Genomic DNA, 18,659 nt, shown 5'->3' with positions numbered 1-18,659 from the left:
CTCCTCTATCTTCTCGTCTTTCCTGCTCCTTCTCCGATTGCTATCTTATGGGTTATCAAGTGTTGCTTGTAATTTAATGATCGTAACTATGATTATGACCTATTATTTGCTGTTTATAGGTACACTGTGAGCTTATGCACCGGAGACAAATTTCCTGTGTATCCGATCACACTTGGCCAATGAAGAATTCTATTCTATTCTATTCTATTCTATTCTATTCTATTCTATTCTGTTCTGTTCATTTCTATTTCTTTTCTATTCTATTTCTATTTCTGATTCTAATTCTCTATTCTATTCTATTCTGTTCTATTTCTATTCTATTCTGTTCTATTTCTATTTCTATTTCTATTTCTGATTCTGATTCTAATTCTCTTCTCTATTCTATTCTATTCTATTCTATTCTATTCTATTCTATTCTATTCTATTCTATTCTATTCTATTCTATTCTATTCCATTCTATTTCTATTCTGTTCTATTTCTATTCTATTCATTTCGATTTCTTTTCTTTTCTTTTCTATTCTATTTCTAATTTTAATTCTCTTCTATTTTTATTATTTCTATTTCTATTCTATTCTATTCTATTCTATTCTATTCTATTCTATTCTATTCTATTCTATTCTATTCTATTCTATTCCATTCCATTCCATTCCATTTTCTTTTCTATTCTTTTCTATTCTATTCTATTCTATTCTATTCTATTCTATTCTATTCTATTCTATACCATCCCATCCCATCCCATCCCATCCCATCCCATCCCATCCCATCCCATCCCATCCCATGCTATTGCTATTCCTATTCCTATTCCTATTCTTGGGGTTGGAGAACAGGCTGGATCAAAATGCAAACTGACATGTAAAAAAACGGGGCATCTCAGGCCACGCTACAGAAGGCACACGTGTTCAGAGACATATTTACAAAATGCGAGCGCGAGGGAATGGGGGTGGGGGGGGGAGGCCATGTCATGTTCAATCCATCAGACTCACAAGGATGAGGCCGAAATGGAAAAGGCTCAGGGGAAGAAAAAAAAAAACAGAAGGAAAAAGAAACGGAAGAGGTTAGGCCAGAAGATGGAAATAAAATGCTGACCCAAATTCAGCTCACCGGAAGGGCAATCTGGACCGAGCCTTTTGTCCCTCTTCTTTGGCCTGTTTGGGGAAAGGTCCCACCGATTACCTTTGATAGATTCTTTAGCCTTTGCGTCAGCCTGAATTGCTGGTGAAATTGCCAAGCATCTCTCTTCGTAGGATTTAACAGAAGAAGAGAGTTGGAAGAGGCTTTGGAGGTCTTCTAGTCCAGGGTCGTCTCCAACCTTGGCAACTAGATTGCAGAAAATATGACTTCTGTAACAGAATCATCAGTGCTTGGAACACTTTACCTGACTCTGTGGTCTCTTCCCATAATCCCAAAAGCTTCAACCAAAAACTGTCTCCCATTGACCTCACCCCTAAGAGGACCATAAGGGGCGTGCATAAGAGCACAAGCGTGCCTACTGTTCCTGTCCTAGGGTTTTCTCCCGCGTAAAATTGGAAGTGTCTTGGCGACATTTCGACGAAGTCTCATTCGTCATCTTCAGGCTTCAGCTTCGTGCTTCTGGGAGCAATGTGTGATTGCAGCTGTTTTTTCCTTTTTAACTGCTAGTGGGGGTTTGAACTGATTGGGTGGGAGCTTGGCTGTGCTTTGATTGGCTGGGGTTTTGTGCCTGATTGGCTGGGGTGTGTCCTGTTTGGGTGGGGGCTTGGTTGTGCTCAGATTAGTCTGAGTTGCAGGGGGATTTGAGCTGGTGAGCTGCACTGCTGCTGTTTGGCTTCATGGTCAAAACGAACCACTTCGTGGGATTTCTGTTCAAATGGGGCTTCGTGGGATTTCTGCTCAAATCCCCCTGCAACTCAGACTAATCTGAGCACAACCAAGTCCCCACCCAAACAGGACACACCCCCAGCCAATCAGAGCACAAACCCCCCCCATCCAATCAGAGCACAGCCAAGCTCCCACCCAATCAGTTCAAATATATATATGCTTATTCCTCCTAATATTTACTCATATGTATGTTTATACACTATATAATTTTTTCTGTATGATACTTATATATATTGTTGTGACAAAATAAATAAATAAATAAAATAAACTTTAAGACTTGTGGACTTCAACTCCCCCATCGATAAAATCCCCGGGGGACGCTTTTAAAAGTGAAAGAAAAATAAATAAATATACAAGCAAACTCCCTATTTATTTATTTATTTTCCTAACAGAACAGACATGTTAAGTCATTGATCAAGGAGAAAGGCAGAGTCATGTTTTTCGGAGCCTGAATCGTCCTTGGGGGCAGGGGGGGGCCCCCTCTGAAATACACAACGAGGGGATGAGTCAATCAGGGTTACCATGGAGACACCGCCCCGCCCCTCTCCTTACCTATTTAATCCAACCCTGTGCTTTATTTGCAGCAAATGTTTACTAGGGTATTTAACGTGTGTTCACATGATACACTTCACCGATACGAAATGGAAGAACTGCGTTTGCACATCCTGTATTTAATTCCTTTTATGTACACTGAGAGCATCTGCACCAAGACAGATTCCTTGTGTGTCCAATCACACTTGGCCAATAAAGAATTCTATTCTATTCTATTCCATTCCATTCCATTCCATTCCATTCCATTCCATTCCATTCCATTCCATTCTATTCACCTGGGTTAGCTTGCCCGTGGGCTTCATGCATTCAATCATGTATCAGCTTCATGTATTCGGTCAGAGAATATAAAACATTTGCCAGACCTATTCTTGAATACAGCTCATCCGTCTGGAACCCATACCACATCTCTGACATTAATACTATCGAACGCGTCCAGAAATATTTTACTAGAAGAGTTCTTCGCTTCTCCGAAAACAACAAAATACCTTATACCACCAGGCTTGAAATCCTGGGTTTAGAAAACTTAGAACTCCGCCGACTCCGACATGATCTGTGTTTAACACACAGAATCCTCTATTGTCATATCCTTCCTGTAAAAGACTACTTCAGCTTCAATCGCAACAATACAAGAGCAAACAATAGATTCAAACTTAATGTCAACCGCTTCAAACTTGATTGCAGAAAATAATTTCGTTCGCTACTTGTTCTCTCGTGGACACGCAGGCGTGACGCTTCTGCGCATGCGCAGAGACGTCTGGGCGCTTGGGCGGAGCCTCCTGCCGCCGCCGCCACCGGTTCGCCTAAACCTGGGCAAACTGGTAGCAAATCCACCACTGCCTCACCCCCACTAGTCCTTCCCTAAGACACTCCCCCAGCCTACAAATTTGGCCATTGGGCCTAGCTCTGTTTGGAAATCAGAGCCCCATGTGAGAGGGGCAGGTTCTTAGGCCCTCGTGGGGTCCAGGGAAGGCGGGGGGGGGGGGAGGCGTGACGTCTCTGGCCCATTCATTTGTTCCAGCCAGATGGCACTCGGCCCTGCAAACCTCTCCAATGCCATCTGTTTCAAACGTTGCAAAGGGAAGTCGGAAGTATGCAAAGCATTCGCCGTCGTCATCGTCATCATCATCGACAGCGAAACTGTTCTCATTCTCTCTGCGGAGTATATAAATAGTTGTCCTGTCTCTCTCCCTTCTAAAGCAACCCAGGTGGCACGGAATTGGCAGCCGGAATCACGCTGGCTGCGTCTTCCACCTATCAGGTCAGCCAGAGAGGCTGTTCGGCTGCGCCAGGAATGCATTCGTTCACCTTTAGCTTTAACCTTGGCTACCTGAGGGGAGGGGAGGGGAGGGGAAGAGGGCCAGGGGCTCCTGTCTTCTGCAAACACAACTCATTCGGTTACAACCGGGTGCAAATGCAAATGCAAATGCAAATTAAATAAAAGAGTTCACTCAGTAACCCAATTAAGCTGCCGAAGTGAACGCAGCTGCTGCAAGTGAGCCTGGTCCCAACAGGTAAATGTTGCAGCACAATCCTCAAGGTCTACGACAATTTGCAATTCGTCAGGACCAACTTGCTATGGCCGAGTAGCCGCAGGACAAGAGTTGCATTCATATCAAAGAAATGGGTGGGTACCCTTTAAGGAAGGATGTGTTGTGTCTCGACCAATCTCACCACAGCCGGGGCCTTCTTATCTGCTTCCGAACATGGAGGAATGTTCTAGTATGCCTCCCGGCCCCAGCCCTGACTCCATGCCCAGACAGGCTGAAGAGGAGGAAATATCTCCAGCCCCCAGCTCTGGCTCCATGCCCAGGCAAACAGAGCAACTAGACCCCTCCCCCTCCTCCACAGCATGTGAGCCTGAGGGAGGTCAATTGCCAACAGCTGCCGACTGGAGTGACCCTCGCGTCAGAAGACTTGATAGGCGGAGGCAACAGAAGGAAGGGAGGGGCAGGCCTTAATGAGTGCTGAGTCATGGAGCCACACCCCATGGCCTATATAAAGGACCTGCTTTCTGGCATTCTCTGAGTCAGGCAAAGTCTAAACATATCTTGCTGAAGTCACTTTCTGGTCTCCTGCCTGCCTTGAGGACTTTGCTAGGACTTTGGCAGAGCTGCAGAGGCATGCCTGATTCGGATTTCCCTGACCCGGCCATCAGCGGAGGAGTGGGACACGACAGGATGCCAAAGGAGGGACAGAATGAAAGGCGAATGGCAAAGATTAAAATATTTTTAAAAATTTTTTTTGCTTTGAATAATTGAATTGTTAAATGGTCCCGTGGCGAGCTGGCTGCAGAGTGGTACGGTGGTGGCCTAGAGGTGGCGCTCTCGTCTCACAATCAGGAGGCTGCGAGTTCGATCCTAGGTAGAGGCGTATATTTCTCTCTCTGGGCACAGTGAGGATATATCTGCTGAACAAAAACTCCGTACTGGCAACAGGAAAGGGCATCTGGCCAGTAAAAAAAACACAGCTCCTTTCAGTTGCCCAGACTCCACCCTGCAAGGGATTATGGGGTCATGAAAAGAAGACGGCGAATTCGCCGCAGAGAGTTGGCCGTGAGTTGGCTGCAGTGAGCGGGCTGCTGTCCCATTCCTCAACCCTCAGGGGGAGAAATCACCACTTCTCGGCTTTCGTCCGAGGAGCAAGGCAACCTCTCTTCTTTTACTTGTGAAGGAGACTGGGCCGGGGGATTGGCCCAACGCCTACTGGAATGTCATAATTTAGCCTGGGGGGCTTGGAAACCCCCCATCCCCCAGTTTCCGTTAATCTCTCACCACTCCAAAAGACTTAACTTTGTAAGCCTTGAAGAATTCTTAGCCAGTTATCTTAAAGGCCGTAGAGCCAACGGTGCAGTCAAAGTGGCCTCAACCCTCCCCCACCCCGCTCCCAATTTTTGATCTTCTAATTTAGGTGCTGGACGAAACCAAGGCAACTGGACCAAAATAGAGCCAAAGTCAAGAGTCTAGGGCAGTGTTTCCTCACCTGGGGAATTTTGGGGATTTGAAAGCCACACATTTTCAAGCTGCCAAGGTTGGGAAGTCACTTCAGGCTCTTCTGCCTGTTTTTTTGGTATACCGTCTCCCCCACCCACCCACCCCCACCACTGCCCCCACCTCACCGAAACTCCTTGTCCTGCCTCGTTTGTGGCCGGCCAAATCTTTCCAGGAAGTTCTCTGGGCGGTTGGTGCTGCTGCCCCGCGGGTCTTGCAGTTGGGGCGACAGATGGACCCTCGAATAGGAGGTCAATTCCTCTGACTCGGCCTTGGCAAGCATGGCAGATTTGGAAGGCCCCACCCTGCCCCCCGAGAGGTACTCGCTGGAAATGGCTTTGGAAAGAGACCCCAGCCGGTGGGATGAGCCCGGCCGGCTCAGGCAGATGTGATCGCTGGATTCGGCCTTGGGGATGGTGTCCTTCAGTTCCACGGTGGCCAGAATCCCCGACGTCAGCGGGTCCAAGGCGCAGAGATCAGGAAGGCCGCCCCTGCTTGGGGACTGGCTAAGTTTCATGGAGGGGGACAGATTGGAGAGAGAAGAGGAGCTGCCCGATCCAGGAGACAAGGGGCGCAGTTCTACCGGAGAACGCAAAGTCGGGGTATTATATCCCGATGGCCCTGAGCCCTCCGGCTGGACCCTGCTGATCTCCAAGGAGAGAGGCGGGATTGGTCTGCTGCCAGCCTGTTCTTGGGGTTCCGTCTCTGCTCTTCGGCGGGACCCATCCGGTTGCAGCCGAGCGTGGTACGATTCACCCAGAGAGTCCGGCCGCGTCCCGCTCGGCAGGTTCCCTCCGATGTACGATACTCCACTCGATCCCTCCGGCTGATAGCGAACGGCTCCCTCTGGGACAAAGGGCACGGTGGCGGGAGAGAAGACCCCTGGGGATGCCAGCCCCACAAGGTTCCCTCGAGGGGGAATGGGTTGCGAGGGGAGAGGGGAGGGTGGTCCCGGGTGGCCCAGATCCATCTGAAAGAGAAAACGGACGTGGCAGTTCAGACAACTAGGCAGGAAACTAGAAGTTCATTCTGGGGTCTGACTAAGTTGCATCGCAAGCTTTCCAGCAGTGGTGAAATCCAGCTGGTTCGTGCGAACCTATAGCGCCGGCATTACGTCCTGTTTTTTACCCAATGCGCATGCGCAGAAGAGACGTGCGCTCCTGCACGCTCCCAATCCCGAACTGGTAGCAAAGGTAAGTAGATTTCACTGCTGCTTTCCAAGCACTCACTAACCCACCCCCCACCCACCCCCAAGTAAATCTTTCCGGGGTCTTTGCACCTTGCCCGAAGTGTGCGACTCTTGAACAAGCAGCCCAATGTTGAACTCCCGGGCAAAGTTTGATCGCAGCTGTGCATATTCAGCAGAGAGAGAATGCAGGTAGTCCTTGACTTACGACCGTTCATTTAGTGACCGCTCAACGTTGCAAATGGCACCGACACAAGGGACCAATGACCGTTTTTCATAGTTCTTAGCAGCGTCCCCAGGGTCACGTGATCCAAGTTCAGAGGCTTGGCCACCGGTTCATACTTATGACCGTTGCTGTGCCCCAAGGTCATGTGATTCCCTTTTGCGACTTTCTGATGACTAGGGGGAAGCAAGATTCACTTAGCAACCAGGCTACTAACTTATCAATGCAGTGGTGAGATTCTACCAGTTCTACCCGGTTCGGGTGAACCGGTAGCGGCGGCAGCAGTAAGCTCCGCCCACTCGCCCAGACGTCATCACAAACGCTCTGCACATGCGCCCGCATGCTCACATTTGTGAACCAGTAGCGAGGGTAAGTAAATACCACTACGGCAAGGATTTGTTTAACAAATGTGGCAAGGAAGATCGTAACGGGGCAAAACTCACCGAGCAAATGTCTTCCTTAACAACATATATTTGGGGCTCAGAATGTCATCGTAAGTCAGGGACTACCCGAATCTAAATTCTCTTAGAAAATAAGTTTTTTCTTGCTTAATAGCAACTCCAGGAACTAGTTGGCCTACTGTGAAACTCGTAATTTAGGTATTTACAACCCCTGGCTTGTTGACTAACCATGACCTCATCTCCTCCCTCGATCTGGGATCATAAATCTTTGGCTTGACTTTGGCCTGCCAGACTTGGAAATTTTGCCTTACTCAGCTAAGCCTTATCTACAATTAATTGCCCTTTTCTGCTCTCTTGCTGTTGGGATTTGCAGAAGAAAGTTCCCCCCTTAACACGCCCAAGTGCCTAGAATTATGTCCAGCTTTTGAAGAGGGGCTTAAAAAACCCGGATGGGAAGCCCTTTATCTCCTAAATGGTTCAATAAAGTGCAATAAAAACAAAAGTAAAATCAGGCTAGCAAAGATATTTAAAAACATGTCCGCCAAACAGTTGGAAATGCAATCAGATACCGGGTTCCTACTACCCTATGTGGTGGAAACGTACAAAGACAAAAAAAAAAAGGACAAAACTACATACACGGTTAGAGAAAACAATAAAGCAACTTCTAGATTTAAAACCAGAAATGTTTTTGTTAGGTATATTGCCAGAAAAATATGTCATATGTATATTTAATATTAGGGCCTCTGTGGCTCAGACTGGTAAGACAGTCTGTTATTAACAGCAGCTGCTTGCAATTACTGCAGGTTCAAGTCCCACCAGGCCCAAGGTTGACTCAGCCTTCCATCCTTTATAAGGTAGGTAAAATGAGGACCCAGATTGTTGGGGGGGCAATAAGTTGACTTTGTATATAATACACAAATGGATGAAGACTATTGCTTGACATAGTGTAAGCCGCCCTGAGTCTTCGGAGAAGGGTGGGATATAAATGCAAATAAAAAAAAAATATTACACCTCTTGACTTGTATTTGCCCAATATTGGAAAAATGAGGAAACTCCTACAGATGAAAATATAATTTAAAAAAAAATACTAGATTGTGCGGAAATGGATAGGTTAACAACAAAGATAAAGGACAAAGAATACTTTTTAACTTGGGATTTGTTTGATCAATGGTTAGATAATAAAAGTGGGAATTAGAAGTTGGGAAAATACCTTGATATATAAATAAAAAATACTGCTGTTACTATAATTATGTATATGTAACAGGACCCAGACAATACACCGTTTACTAAACACATATATGTTAAAAGAAAAATGTATAAATAAAAATTGTGGTGGGGGGAGAGAAAACGAAAGTAAAATCGTAACTACACTTCCTTCCCCACTCAGGAATCAAACCAGACAGCTTCCTGGGTCAACTGATGTAATGCCATGTGAGAATGACCTTGGGGGGACAAGCCAATGAGAAGCAATGAGGAACCAGTTAGATAACAGGCTCCTTTGCCTCCAGGAGGAAGATGGGTGGAGTAAGGGGCTCAGAAAAGACCCTCCCACGTTTTTGGGTAAGGGAGTGGGGAAGAAATGTGTTTAGACTTCACTTCATGTAATCTTACCGCGTTTCCCCAAAAATAAAACCGGGTCTTATCTTAATTTTTTAATCCAAAAGATGCATTAGGGCTTATTTTCTGGTTAGGTCTTATTTTGGGAGCAATACGAGACTAAATGCATCCATCTGGCTGACAGTATTAACGGGGGCTTATTTTGGGGGTAAGGCTTATATTATGAGTGCCCTGAAAAACCACGCTGGGACTTATTTTCCGGTTGGGTCTTATTTTGGGGGAAACAGGGTATACAATAGAGTAGAATTAGTTCAGTCGGTCATCTTTTTTCTGTCTCACTTAACCAATGCTTCACTCAGCCACTGAAATTTTGGGCTCCATTGTGGTCGTAAGTCAAGGACACAAGGAAGAGGGGGAGGGGGAGAGGGTCAACCTATTTTCCAAGGCAAGGAAGGCAAGACAAGAAACAACAGATGGAAACTGATCGAGGAGAGAAACCACCTGGAATTAAGGAGAAACTTCCTAACAGGGAGGACAATTAACCCGTGGAACAGCTTGCCACTAGAAGTGTTGTTGTTTTTTGTCTGAAATGGTATATGGTCTTCTGCTTGAGCAGAGGGTTGGACTAGAAGACCTCCAATGTTCCTTCCAGCTCTGTTCTGATTGAAAAAGGGAGATATTGATCTGATTGAAAAAGGGAGATATTGATCTGATTGAAAAAGGGAGAAAAGATAGGAATATGACTTCAGTAACAGAGTTGTTAATGCCTGGAAATGCACTACCTGACTCTGTGGTCTCTTCCCAAAATCCCCAAAGCTTTAACTAAAAACTGTCTACTATTGACCTCGCCCCATTCCTAAGAGGTCTGTAAGGGGGCGTGCATAAGAGCACCAGCGTGCCTACCGTCCCTGTCCTAATGTCCCCTTTGATTGTGTCCAATTCGTAATGGCTATTTCATGCTTATACTTATATATACTGTTGTGTTTGACAAATAAGTAAATAAAAATAAAATAAATATTTCTAACTTGGCTATTATGCTGCTCTGTGCCTCACCACCCTTGTTCTAACAATTCACTTGGAGGATACAAGGTTCAACCCAGATTCTGGGGAGGGAAAATGCTTCTGCCCAAGACTTCAGAGGTATCATCGCTGGTGGGGGTATGTGTGTGTGTGTCGCTGGGCGATACCTGGACCCGTGCGATCTGGGCCACCTCCAGGTCTTCATCTGAGGTGTCCTTGGCCATTGTGCCTCCTGCATCCCAACAGCCGTGGAACGTTGGCATTGCCTGAGATTCTCTGCCCATCCTTCAGAGACGCTGACGCTCCCATCCCGACTGGCAGGAGCGAGAAGCCAGGCTGGGAAGGGCTGCAAAGGACAGGCGATCCCGGGTTCAGACCACCATGTCAAGGGGTCTATAACTTGCCCAGCCAACTCACCTATTGTTTTTCTTTTTTATCTTCATATATATATTTATTTATTTATTTATTTGATCATATTTATATACCGCCCTATCTCCCGAAGGACCTATATATAGGTCTTTGGTTGTTCGGGTTTTCTCCCGTGTAAAATTGGAAGTGTCTTGGCGACGTTTCGACCGGAAGTGTCTTGGCGATGTTTCAACCAGACCCACACTCACAAGGTCCACACAGGATGTCACCACCGCACATCCACCCAGAAAGCAGACCCAAACCCACACTGATCATGAAGCACGACCAAGGACCAGAAGCCAGACCGCAGCTGCAACATTAGCCATTTCAAACCCCTCCAATCCATTCATGCAGCAGACTGACACCCACTATGAAGATGTAGCACGACCACAAAGCCAAACAACAGCTATGCAGCTCACCAGCTCAAATCCCCCTGCAGCACAGACTAGACTGAGCACAACCAAGCCCCCACCAACACAGGACACACCCCCAGCCAATCAGAGCACAGAAAAACCCCCATCCAATCAGAGCACAGCCAAGCTCCTACCCAATCAGTTCAAATCCCCATTAGCAGTTAAAAGGAAGAAACAGCTGCGATCACACATTGCTCCCAGAAGCACGAAGCTGAAGCCTGAAGATGACGAATGAGACTTCGTCGAAACGTCGCCAAGACATTTCCAATTTTACATGGGAGAAAACCCGAACAACCAAAGACCTACATATACCTCCTTATACCTCCTAATATTCCCTCATATATATGTTTATGTACTATATAATCTTTTTGTGTGATGCTTATATATATATTGTTGTGACAAAATAAATAAATAAAATAAAATAAAACAAATTCACAGCAGCCAACTCGCCAACAGGGCTAACTCACCGGAGGACGAGAGTTAACGTTCATAGCGAAAGAAATCGTGGAATAGAATCCTCAAAGACAGAGAGGCCAAAATCTTTCAGTTGAGATTTTTGGGGAAATGTTCAGAGAAGAGCGGCTAAGATGATCAAAGCGCTGGAGACTAAAACATACGAAGGACGGCTGCAGGATTTGGGATTTGGCTAGTCCAGGGGTACTGTAAACTTGGCTCTTTTAAGACTAGTGGACTTCAACTCCCAGAATTCCCCAGACAGTATAGCCTAGTGCAGGGGTCTGCAAACTTGGCTCTTTTAAGACTTGTGGACTTCAACTCCCAGAATTCCCCAGCCAGTATAGCCTAGTGCAGGGGTCTGCAAACTTGGCTCTTTTAAGACTAGTGGACTTCAACTCCCAGAATTCCCCAGCCAGTATAGCCTAGTGCAGGGGTCTGCAAACTTGGCTCTTTTAAGACTAGTGGACTTCAACTCCCAGAGTTCCTCAGCCAGCTTTGCCTGGCTGAGGAACTCTGGGTATTAAAGTCCACAAGTCTTAAAAGAGCCAAGTTTGAAGACCCCTGCACTAGTCTAAAGGAAAGAAGAATTAGGGGCAACAGGATAGCGGTAATCTAGTATTTGAGGGGCTACCACAAAGAAGAGTGGGGGTTGTCAAATTATTCTCCAAAGCACCAGAGGGCAGGACAAGAAGCGATGGATGAAAAGTAAACGAAGAAGAAAGACGCAGCCTAGAATTAAGGAGGAATGTCCAAATGGTGAGGACAATTAACCAGGGGAACAGCTCGCCACCAGAAGTTGTGGGTGCTCCATCGCTGGAGGTTTTTAAGAAGAGGCTGAGCAAGCCGCTTGTCTGAAATGATGTAGATTCTCCTGCTTGAGCAGAGGGCTGGACTAGAAGCCCTTCAAGGTCCCTTGCAGCTCTGTTCTATTCTAAAATCAAAATACGTTTTGCCATTATTTTAAATAATCCAACTGGAATGTTTGCATTGTCCCGCCATGAGTTGTCCCACGGTGGCAAATTGACTGTGGCAAGTGGTCCCATTCCACATGCCAGCCCCGTCCCCCCAATCCCCACCCCAACCCCGCTTTAAAAGGCCAGGCTCAGAGGACCGGAGGTCTAATTCCCTGGACATGGCTTTGGGGGAGCCGAGAGTCTTGGCTTGCCCTTTGCTTCTTCCTGGGGCGATTTAGAAGCTGAAAAACTTCCTTTTTCTTTGGGCCACGAGCCAAGCCAGGGTCAAGTAACTTTTAATGCATAATAGATGCCAAGAGCCGAGTGAAATGATATCCCCGCCTTTTGTCAGGTGTGTTAAATCGACTCTGAAAAGCCGGAGATCGCCCGATCCTCCTTGGCTGCAATTCGATGCTCCTGGTAACCGGGGAGAGGGCATTTCAGGGGGGGGGGCATCTGGAAGCTGGGCAGGAATTCCCGCCACGGCCTCCTCAATCTCAGCCCCCCGCCCTCCCCGGGTCCCTGGGGCCTCCAAGTTGCCTGCCCGTGACTCAAGAAGGAAATCCAGGACCCCAACCCGTATTTTGGTTAAGCCGCTTTGAGTGACCCTGTTGGGAGTAGGCGGCAGTATAAATTAATGGTCTTAAGTTAAAAATAAAATAAATAACGAAACCCCTCGGATTCTCTCTAGGTCACTGAAGAAGGCGTAGGGTTTCCTGGCTAAAGCAGAGGGTTGGATTAGAAGACCTCCAAGGCCCCTTCCAACTCTGTGATTCCGTTTTTCTCAATGAGGGCCCCCAAAGGCTAACCAGTCGCGTCCATTTCTGCAAAATTCTCTTCTCCTTTTCATGTCTCTGTTGTCCCCAAACCCAGAAGCAAAACGCTGGCGCCCCCCCCCCCCCACTTTTCTTTTTCCTGGGCATCTCAGCCTGAGCTTCCTCTGCAGCCCACCCCCCCCCCCCGAGCCCCTTCCTCAATCCCTCGGAGCACAAGTTCTCTTCGGGGAGGCAGGGGCTCTTCTTCTACCAGATGGCCTCCTGCCTCAGTTTCCCCTGAGTTCCCCCCCCCCCCCCCAGAGCCTCCCCGCAGCCCTGCCCTTCGTCTCTCCTCTCTGGAAGGCGCTGAGCCCAGCAGATACCGGGCTCCCCTTCCTGGGCACCTGAGTGGAAGAAGGGCATTTGGATGGGCAGACATGGTGGGAGGAGAGGGGGTTGGAGCATCAAGAGAATGGCCAGTCTGGATGGCCTTCAGGAGGCTGGGGAGAAAATCTGCTCCTTCTCTATTTTAGTCGGGACAGGGAGGGGGGGGGAGAGTGGGGGATGGGGGAGGACATCCCCCCTCCCATTGGAAGCTGATTGAGTCAGGCGCCTTTCCCGGCTTGTTTTGACACCCCAGTGAGATCCTTCATCCCGGGGGGGGGTCTCTTCCACTTCTTCCCCCACCCATAAGAAGGGCAACAAAAGAGCCGGGTAGAAAACGTTGCGCGTGCGGTTTTGCCTGCGCTCGTTTTGCGGGTGCGCGCGTGATTTTTTTTTCTTTTTCTTTCTTTCTTTCCCGACACCCCGTACAAAGAGGGGTGGGTGGGTGCGCGAGGAACCCCCAAATCTGGGCCAAACGGGTCCAACTCCCCCCCACTCCATCCCACCAAACAGCCCCGTCTGAGTCCACGCGCGCGCGTGGAAAGCAAAGGAAGCTTTCTAGCCCTTGGAAGTGGGGCTCCATCCATAGGATCTTCTACGGGGGCTGGGGGCGCAAGGAGCGCAGGGGCTCCCACGGGGGAAGAGGGGGGGGGATGGGATCCGAGCAAGCCACGCGCGCGCGCGCGCCCCCGCCACCGTCTCCAGCCCGCCGCCTACACGTGCGCCCGGGATGCGCGCTCCCTCTCTCTCTTTTTCTCTCTCTCTCTCTCTCTCCACCCCTTCCCGAGTGGGAAAAAAGACCCCTGCCGGTGGGCTCTTTTGATCTCCATCCCAGCCGCTCACCTGCGACGCCCGCATCCTTCTACCTGCGGACTCACCTTGCGCCAGCCGGCCGGCTCTCCGCCTCGGCTCCTGGACAGCGCTTGCCTGCTTCTCCCGGCGCTCCGGCGCGGCGGCGGCGGCTCCATCCCAAAGATGTCGGGGTTGGCTGCGGCTGTGGCCGCCGCCGAGGCTCCTTCCCCGGGCGCGGGCGGCGTCAGCCGCCGGGGGGACTTAAAGGCACCGCAGCCGCCTCGCTCGGCCTCCCCGCTGCCGCCGCCGCCACCGGCTAGGAGGAGGAGGAGGAGGAGGAGGAGGAGGAGGAGGAGGGACGGCTGACGTGAGTACCGCCCGCAGCAGCAACAGCAACAGCAACAGCAATAACCGGCCTCCGGAAAAGCTCGCCTTATTTCCCCCCCCCTCCTCTTAGAGGGGAAAACAAGTTTCTAGTCCTCAAGGCGCGGGATACCTGGCGGAGCTGAGAACTCGAGCGCAGCGCAGCGGAGGGGAGGGTGAGAGAGAGAGAGAGAGAGAGACAAGACAAGATAACCTGGTGAGGGAGAAGGTGGGGGGTTTTCTGGGGGGGGGGCTTCCCCTCCCTGCCTGGTCCCCCGACGAAGGCGCAGCTCGTGATGCGAACCAGAGGAGAAGGGGGGCGGGGGAAAGGCGGAGGTTGGCGGCCGCCGCTGCATCTGCTTCTGGCGCAAGCTGGACGTCGGGGAGCCACAGGTGGAGGCGGAGCGGCTCCGGAGAGAGAGGCAGCTTCTGGGGAGGGGAGGGGTTCCTCTGTTCCCCCTCCCATCCAGGACCCCTCCCCACCCTCGTCTCCGGAACTGGTCGAGACCTCTGTGAAAGTCAACCGAGCTAACGAAATTCGCCCACATCTAACAGAGTTGGAAGGGACCTTGGAGGTCATCTAGTCCAACCCCCTGCTCAAGCATACCCGTGATGGGGAACCTATGGCACATGTGCCACAGGTGACATGGGGAGCCATTTCTGCGGGCACGCGAGCCGTCACCCTAGGTCAACTCCACCGTGCATGTACATGCACCTCCCGCCGGCCAGCTGATTTTCAGGTCTCTGCCGTGTCCCAGGAGTCTCCACATGGCTCTGTTTGGAGGCCAGGTAAGTACAGGGCTCGTACGGAGGCTCTGGGAGGGCGAAAAACAGGCCTACCAGAAGTCTGGCAATTTATTATTATTATTTATTTATTTGTCAAACACAACAGTATATATAAGCCTAAGCATGAAATAACCATACAAATTGGATACAATCAAAGGGAACATCAGGACAGGAACGGTAGGCACGCTGGTGCTCTTATGCACGCCCCTTACGGACCTCTTAGGAATGGGGTGAGGTCAATAGTAGACAGTCTTTGGTTAAAACTTTGGGGATTTGGGGAAGAGACCACAGAGTCAGGTAGTGCATTCCAGGCATTAACAACTCTGTTACTGAAGTCATATTTTCTACAATCGAGATTGGAGCAGTTCACATTAAGCTTAAATCTGTTGTGTGCTCGTGTGTTGTTGCGATTGAAGCTGAAGTATGTATGTATGTATGTATGTATTTATTTATTTATTTATTTATTTATTGCATTTATATCCCGCCCTTCTCCGAAGACTCAGGGCGGCTTACACTATGTCAAGCAATAGTCTTCATCCATTTGTATATTATATACAAAGTCAACTTTTATTGTCCCCAACAATCTGGGTCCTCATTTTACCTCCCTTATAAAGGATGGAAGGCTGAGTCAACCTTGGGCCTGGTGGGACTTGAACCTGCAGTAATTGCAAGCAGCTGCTGTTAATAACAGACTGTCTTACCAGTCTGAGCCACCAGAGGCCCAAAGTAGACTTTGACAGGAAGGACATTGTAGCAGATGATTTTACTAGGGGTATACTCAGGTAACAATGGGCTGTTTCCAGCTTCCAGAGGCTTTAGGGGCGCATGGGGGTCGCGCGCGACTGCACACGGGAGCAGTGCAGGGGGGGGTTGTGCGTGCATGCGCAGGGGGCAGGGCATTATGGGTGTGGGCGCACGCATGTTTTTGGCACCCGAGGAAAAAAAAGGCCATCACTGACCAAGAAAGGAAAGACTCCTTTGGGGACTGAGCGTCATGGAGAATCACCACATCTCTGACATCAATACAATTGAACGTGTCCAGAAATATTTCACAAGAAGAGTTCTCCATTCCTCTGAAAACAATAAAATACCCTATCCCACCAGACTTGAAATCCTAGGCTTAGAAAACTTGGAACTCCATCGCCTCCAACAAGACCTAAGTTTAACTCACAGAATCATCTATTGTAATGTCCTTCCTGTGAAAGACTACTTCAGCTTTAACTGCAATAATACAAGAGCAACCAACAGATTTAAACTTAATGTCAACCGCTTTAATCTAGATTGCAGAAAATATGACTTCGGTAACAGAATCATCAGTGCTTGGAATACTTTACCTGACTCTGTGGTCTCTTCCCATAATCCTAAAAGCTTCAACCAAAAACTTTCTACTATTGACCTCACCCCATTCCTAAGAGGACCATAAGGGGCGTGCATAAGCGCACAAACGTGCCTACCATTCCTGTCCTATTGTTTTTCCTTTTCTTCTTCTTATAGATATAATGCTTATACCTCCCAATATTTACTCATATATATGTTTATATACTATAAAATCTTTTTATTTGATGTTGTGACAAAATAAATAAATAATAAATAAATAAATAAATAAATAAAATAAAAATAGAATCTTATGTTTGTGGTCATGAAGAATCCATGACGACACGATGGCTTGTAATCTCATAATCATTTCATAAATCCAAAAGCTCTTTATGTCTCCCCTCCCCACCATAAAATGGGGTAATACAGTGAAACTAATTAGGAAAAAAAAAGAGAGATATTTTTAGAAGACTGTTTCTGAAGCATTTCCAACCGTTTGCATCCAGAAAATGGTGCTCTGTTCTGATTTATGATGGGTGATGGGTGAAATGGAGACTCCATATGCCTTGTACGCATCACTTTTGTGGTTGGTTCGGTTTTGATCTAGTCTGCTTTCTTCTCTCTCTGTAAATTGCTTTTCCGCTGTTTTTGCCTTCCTGGCCTGGCTTTTAGGCTACTCTCGCAGACAATGAGGTTTCAATGTGCTTTTTTTTTTTTTTTTTTGCAATTGTTCTAATTTGCCTTTATAAACCTTTTAACTTTATTTCTGACTGCCATTTGGGCACGTGTGAAGGGCGTGGAGATCAGAGTCCGATCGAACAAGAACACGGATCATATGCAATCCGGGGGGAAAAAATGAGATTATAAAAGCACAATCTAACATTATAAACAGTATAAAAATGGGAGAAGGGGCACGGACCAAACAATATCTTTTCTTTTATGTACACTGAGAGCATATGCACCAAGACAAATTCCTTGTGTGTCCAATCACACTTGGCCAATAAAAAATTCTATTCTATTCTATTCTATCTATTCTATATCGACAGATAGCTCGGATCTGCATGGACAAATCAGGAAAGCTAAGGCTTAGAATGAGCAAAGACTTGAAATGCTAAAAATAATTTGAAAAAAATTCAATATTTAAGAAACCAGGAAAAAAAAGTCCTGCTATAAAATACAGTAGCGGCCAAAATTGTGGAAACCTTTTGGGAAAAGTGTATTTTTGAGGTTTGATGGCTAATAACACCACTTTTTTGTGGGGGAAGTTTCAAGATCATCCTATTCCACTGCTGGAATGGCCTGGGAGTAGCCCAGACCTTCACCCAATTTAAAATCTATGGAGCCGATTAAAGAAACTTGTTAAGTCAGAAGCGACCCAGCAATAAAACCCAGTTAATAGAATAGCTCAATCTTGGTTTTTACATCATAGCAACTGCAGAACTAAAAAACTTGGTTCACTCCATGGGAAGACGTTGTAAGGCCATAATTCATGCTAAAGGTCACCCAACTATGGATTAACTGACATGGTGATCATTTTTGCATATCTTGTTTTTTCTGCGTGTTTCACTTCTCTTCTTTATACCGTAACTGCTATTCTCGTCGCAAATCTTTCATAAAAGTTATCGCATTGCATTCTTGATTAAATGTCCTTTCCATTGATATATAATTTTAAGATAGTACTCCCCCCAAAAAAAGTGGTGTTATTAGCTAGTTTTAAAAAATACACTTTTCCCAAAAGGTTCCCACAATTTTGGCCGCTACTGTATCTGTGGTTTTGTTTTGAGCGTTGCAAAACATCAGCTCCAGGAAGTATAAGTTTCATTCTTCTGTGTTTTATTTGATTTTATTTTTCCTTCGGAGCAGGTGCACAAACCCCGGATTTTGGATAAAATCCAACTTTCAGCAGCAGCCAGCAGTTTGGAAAAAACAACAGCAAGACACAACTAACTAACTCTTGAGAGCAATGACAAATGTGACATCCATTTGGAAGCTCTGCCTCTTAGTGGTTGATCATCAAATTACAAACCGATGGCAGAAACAACTGTGCTTCACATTCAGGTGAATGGATCTTAAAAAATAAGAATTGTTGCATGAAGAATGAGTTGCGCCAGAATATAACACCCATCCTCTGCAGGTTAAAGCAAAAACAACAAAAAACCTGCCACACCAATCAAGGAACACGCAGCTTGCTATTGTCAGGCACTGTATGTGTGTGAAGTTTTTGGTTTGTTTGTGTTTTTTTTTAAAATTGT

General features: G+C 47.4%; 1 protein-coding gene across 1 annotated transcript in view; it reads right to left on the bottom strand.

Annotated features, from left to right (window-relative positions):
• The window catches only part of INPP5J (inositol polyphosphate-5-phosphatase J), a 39,000-nt gene extending 24,755 nt beyond the window's left edge, over positions 1-14,245 (bottom strand). Inside the window, exons 1-2 of the mRNA XM_058157999.1 lie at positions 14,031-14,245; positions 5,525-6,366 (exon numbers count right to left, since the gene is read on the bottom strand). Of these exons, the coding sequence (XP_058013982.1) occupies positions 5,525-6,366; positions 14,031-14,120 (932 nt within the window). The 5' untranslated portion in view covers positions 14,121-14,245. The remainder of the gene's footprint in view (positions 1-5,524; positions 6,367-14,030) is intronic.
• Positions 14,246-18,659: the final 4,414 nt, after the last annotated feature.

The sequence above is a fragment of the Ahaetulla prasina genome, chromosome 15 (assembly GCF_028640845.1).
Source record: "Ahaetulla prasina isolate Xishuangbanna chromosome 15, ASM2864084v1, whole genome shotgun sequence".
In the NCBI taxonomy this organism is placed as follows: Eukaryota; Metazoa; Chordata; class Lepidosauria; order Squamata; family Colubridae; genus Ahaetulla; species Ahaetulla prasina.
The sequence above is the reverse complement of the archived record's forward strand: the minus strand, read 5'-3'. Positions and strand labels throughout refer to the sequence as shown.